The sequence below is a fragment of the Octopus bimaculoides genome, chromosome 10 (genome assembly GCF_001194135.2).
Source record: "Octopus bimaculoides isolate UCB-OBI-ISO-001 chromosome 10, ASM119413v2, whole genome shotgun sequence".
Classification (NCBI taxonomy): Eukaryota; Metazoa; Mollusca; class Cephalopoda; order Octopoda; family Octopodidae; genus Octopus; species Octopus bimaculoides.
Genome location: NC_068990.1, coordinates 16865858 through 16871199, shown reverse-complemented (window position 1 = coordinate 16871199; position 5342 = coordinate 16865858). Strand labels below are relative to the sequence as shown.

Here is a 5342-nt window from a genome sequence, read left to right as displayed (position 1 = left end):
TCTCTCTCTCTCTCTCTCTCTCTCTCTCTCTCTCTCTCTCTCTCTTTGGCTCTTCCACTCTCTCTCTCTCTCTTTCTCTGCTCATATGTAAAAAACAGGGAGTGGAAGGTACCCTTATTTTTGTTCCCTGTTCTTCTACTATTATTACCATCACCACCACCACCATCACCATGACTACGTACACACTTACATTCATTTATACCTCAGGTCAAATAAAAATTTGTTGTGGTCACTTGATCCACCAAAAAATAGCAATTAAATCTCCTTCAAATCAAACTGTATTATCTTGAAGGAAACATAAAAAGATAGATGTACTCTTTGATATACTGTACCTGAATAAAAAGCAGGAGGATCAGGACTGGAATACCTTTTGATCAATAACAATACCACTACTCTTTCTAAAGACATCATGTATCTTGAACCAACAAGGAAGCTCATATGTGGACAATCAACTTACTAGAAATAGCAGCTAAATCTCCTTTAGGTTATACACCACATAAATAGAGACTTTGTGTGCATTGTTCAGTGGAGCCATGCCAACCTTGTCTCTTTTAACAAAAGATAATACTAAAGCTCTATGAACATTAAGAAAGCACCATTGCATCACATTCCTTCTAATCATGAGTTAGAACCTTGGCAGTTGCTCCAAAGACTGGGCCTCACTATAACTGAAGAATTCTGGCAAAAGCATATCCTTAGCATGTGAAGGATCGCATGCCAGAGACTAGCCCTTCTTTTAAGGGCCAGAAGTTATTTTAGCACCCCAACAGTCACTGACCTTCTACAAGGCTCAAGTGAGGCCCCATAATGGAACACTGCTTCCACATCTGGGATGGTCCTGCGGTTGCTAAGCACACTCACATCTTGGAGAATGGTTACTCAGCTGATTTGCATCCTGTCACTAATAGACACACTCTAGTCTCTGGCCCATAGGCGTGCTGTCTCCTCATTATGTCTTTTCCATTACTATCATAATTGCTCCTGTTCTTCAGAACTGCTTGATCTCATACCTCCATCATTCAAGTACATTTGGCCCAATAGTCTTTCCTCCTCTCTTTCAGTATCTTTCTTTCCTTCTATATCAACAGTTCTCATAAGTTACCATAATTCTTGTTCTGTTCCAGGTTATGATTTACACCCAGGAATTAATACATATCCAAAGTATTCTAGGACAACAGGTAAGTTAAACTTTTCAATTATTTAAAATTTGAATTCACAAAATTTCTATATTAAAAGATGGATGGAACTATTCACATTTTCCTTCTTTTAGACACAATGGAAGTGAAATGGTTAAATTCACAGGATTAATGAATTACTGGCTTGTTAGTCATAAATCCATATTCTTAGTGTGCTAGACATAGGCTTGTGGACTGAACTGGACACTTGGTAGTGTTTAGTCCAGCTCCTGCTTCAGTTTTATAAAGAAATAATTTTATTTTTTTATATCTTTTAGAATATTTCATAAAATTTATACTGATAAAGTGTTTAGAGTTGGAACTTTATTAGAGTTGTCTGAAATTTTGGGGGACAAAGCCAGTCAATTACATTGTCCCAGAACTCGGCTGGTCCTCATTTCATCAACCATGAACTGATGAAAAAATAGATTGTAGTAAAAGACTTTCATTTTACGATTTCCATCTCTGTTTTGTATCTTGTATGAAATGACCAAAGGCCCACACATTTTATTTTTACTCAAAGTTTCTCAATTTATTTATGACTAACTGAAATTAACACACTCCTTCTCTCTCCCCCTTTCTTTCATCTTCCTCCTCTCTGTTTATGTATGTATCTTGTGCATAAAACCGATAAACTAGAAGATATCAAGAGAAGGTGATATAATTGAGGGCAGATTCTATTTTAGGACATTTCTTGAGGGAACATCTGGTTTGAGCTATCTTCTATTTGCCTACTTAAGTTCTTCAGTCTGAAAAAAAGCTATTTTAAAAAGGACCGTGTGTGTGTGTGTACATGTGTGTATGTATAAGTGTGTATATATATACATATATATACACATACACATGTGTGTATGTGTATTTACATATGTGTGTGTGAATGTGTGTCTGTGTGTGTGTGTATACACACACACACATGTTTATATAAGTTTTGTGTGTTTGTATTTATTTCCTTGTTTTGGCATCATACAATATTTGTAAATGAGTGTCACTGGTATTCAAGATGTTTCCTTTGTTTTTAATCTTCCATGAAAACATCCCCAGCCATGAGGAAATAATTAGACATTAAATGATAATGATGAAATGGCAACACCTAATAACTTATGAACATTCAATTATTAAAGTGGAAAAATTATCAAGCAAGTCATTTCTATTCACATTTTTTCAAATATATAATACTGTACCAAGAGTTTTCTATTTCTTATCCCACTATATATATATATATGGGAGAATATACAAAAAATAACAACAGACGAGGACAGGTGGTGTAAATAACAAAAGTATATATTAGTATGACGCTCGGGAATACGGAAAGTCTTTGACGTTTCGAGCTACGCTCTTCAACAGAAAGAATACGGAGACAAGGAGAAAAACACGGAGAAAATAAATTGAATAGTGTTCAGTCAACTATATATATATATATATATAGCATAAAGAAAATGGGGTGTTTGAACAGAGCATAATCAATTTATTAACACTTTGTCAGTTATATAATCCTATGATCAATATATCGATATATGAGTTAAAACCAGAGGGCGCTTGGATTTTGACATCCCTTTAAAAAGGAATCTATCTCCTCACAGAACCTCACTTACAATATATATAAATTTTTGCGAGGTAATTACTGACAAAGCTTTCAAAGTTTCAGCTTGAGGAAAAGCAACTCCTTTATAATGAATATGTGTTCATTAAACTCTTGATAATATTGTTTAGCAAAAAATTATCATTTTAAAATTATTCATTAAACTTTTGGATAAGTTATTTCATAATAATTTTAAAATTTCATTTCCTTCTAATTTTGTAAAATATTATCATTATCATTTGGGAAATGTATTCATCATTTTTTTTTTTTTTTTTCACTATCATATTGTTTTATATTGACAAAAAAAACCTGAATATATTAATTTTTTTCTTTTTTTGATTTCTTTTTTTTTTTTCTTTTCTTTTTTTTTTGTAGTTCGGAGAATATTTTGGCACCGCTATTGAAGCTGCAGATCTAAATGGGGATAAGTAAGAACTTATTTTATGCTTTTTTTTTATTCTTTTACTTGACTGTGGCCATACTGGAGCACCGCCTTAAAGGCTATTAGTCGAAGAAATCGACCCCAGGACTTATTTTTTGTAAGCCTAGTACATATTCTATTGGTCTCTTTTGCCAAACTGCTAAGCTACAGGGACATAAACACACCACCATCGGTTGTCAAGCAATGGCAGGGGAACAAACACAACCACACACACACACACAAAATATATACATACATATATACATACATATATATATACATACATATACGATGGGGTTCTTCCAGTTTCCATCTACCAAATCTACTCACAAGGCTTTGGTCAGCCTGAGGCTATAGTAGAAGACACTTGCTCAAGCTTCCACACAGTGGGGATGAACCCGGAACCATGTGGTTAGGGAGCAAGATTCTTACCACACAGCCACGCCTGTGCCTATTACTCAGGAGTTTATTTCCCTTTCTACTTCCTAGTCTGCTACTCCACCCATAATTTTTAAAAGAACTTGTAAAAATAATAATTAGTCGGCATGTATGTGGAGCTTCATCTTAACCCTTTCTTTACAATGTTTCCAATGAAATGCACTGTCTTTTTATTTCATTTCATTTTGAAAATAATTGCTGTATTTACTCATGGTTAAGTTGTATTATTCTATAGTTGATTTTAAGTGAAAAAACTGGGGTGCAACTTATACACAGAACATAGCTAAAAATACAAGGGGAAAAAAATTTGTATGCAACTTATACATGAGTGACTGCATTAAACATTTAGAAAAATGTAGTAAAACAACTGATTTTCTCATTACTAAGATGATATTAAAGTCTTCAAATTTCAAATTCACCAAAACTTCACTGATTCTAGATCCCAAAGCTGACGAGATCAAAAACTTTCCAGCTACAACCATGGCATGATTTTAGAAGAGCATGAGATTACAATATCATTCACTATCATTATAATGTTGCCTTTTCTTTACATAAACCAGTTAGGTGTTATTTGAGGGTATTTGGTGGCTTTTTCTAGCATGTAGAGTGACCACATAGCACCCTTCTCTCCACTTCACCTAAAATTACTTTCATTCTATCTTTTACTTGTTCCGATCACTGGACTGTGGCCATGCTGGAACACTACCTTGAAGGGTTTTAGTTGACCAGATCAACCCCAATGACTTACTTTTAAAATCTGGTGCTTATTCTATCGGACTCTTTTGCTAAACTACTAATGTTACAGAGACATAAACAAAGCAACACCAGGTGTTATGCAGCAAGGTAACACACACACACTCACACACATATGCTGCTGTCATGTGACCAGCAGCCAATTCCTCTTTTTCTTCCTTTCTTATATTGGTCCCTTAGCTGACCAGTTGCAAATTCTGTCTAACAGTTCTCCATTGTTCAAAACATTTTCGAAGCATTACCTACTATTCTTCTCTTTTTGGCCCCAAGGCCATATTTTGTTCAACTGTTTGTCCTTGTTCCCTGTTCTAAATCACACTGCGTCGTTTTGCTTGTTTTGTTTCGTTTTGTTTGCTCTTGTCCCTAATTCTATGCAAGAAAACTTTTTTTTGCGTGCACTGCCATTTGGGAAGCATTCAGTCTTATCGTTAAAGGTGTGAAACTGAAGTGTCCCGTTGGTCGATAACTGATGAAGAATTATGGACTTTCTCTTTGTCTCCTGTTTGTTTTTACATTCAGTATGTTATGTCATTTGTTTATATATTTTTTCATTTATATAATATATATGATGGGCTTTCATACAGTTTCTGCTGACCAAATCCACTCTTAAGGTGTTGATCGTCCTGAGTTTATAGTAGAAGATACATGCCAAAGAGGTCCTTCAGTGGGACTGAACATGGTTGTAAAGCAAGCTTTTTAACCTCACAGCCATATTAAAACTCCATTTCAATTTATTTTAATTTTTTTTTTGTTCATTCTTTTATTTATTAATTTATTTTTAATTAATCTTTCAGATTAGATGATATCATTGTTGGAGCTCCAATGCATTCCATCTACGAAGATGTATCATTTGAAGTAGGCTGTGTCTACGTCTATTACCAATCTTCAAAGGTAATAACATCTCTCCACCATCTTCTATGGCATGGATGATATATATATATATATATATATATATATATATATATATATATATATA

The 5342-nt window shown here is 34.2% G+C and overlaps 2 protein-coding genes across 2 annotated transcripts in view; both read left to right on the top strand.

The window, feature by feature from the left end:
- The window catches only part of LOC106879873 (integrin alpha-8-like), a 229490-nt gene extending 228393 nt beyond the window's left edge, over window positions 1-1097 (top strand). The window contains exon 7 of the mRNA XM_052971241.1: window positions 1089-1097. Within this exon, the coding sequence (XP_052827201.1) occupies window positions 1089-1097 (9 nt within the window). The remainder of the gene's footprint in view (window positions 1-1088) is intronic.
- LOC106879883 (integrin alpha-8) overlaps window positions 1-5342 on the top strand; it is a 43339-nt gene that overhangs the window by 1154 nt on the left and 36843 nt on the right. The window contains exons 3-5 of the mRNA XM_014929612.2: window positions 1125-1178; window positions 3130-3182; window positions 5161-5257. Coding sequence (XP_014785098.1) covers window positions 1128-1178; window positions 3130-3182; window positions 5161-5257 — 201 coding nt within the window. The 5' untranslated portion in view covers window positions 1125-1127. The remainder of the gene's footprint in view (window positions 1-1124; window positions 1179-3129; window positions 3183-5160; window positions 5258-5342) is intronic.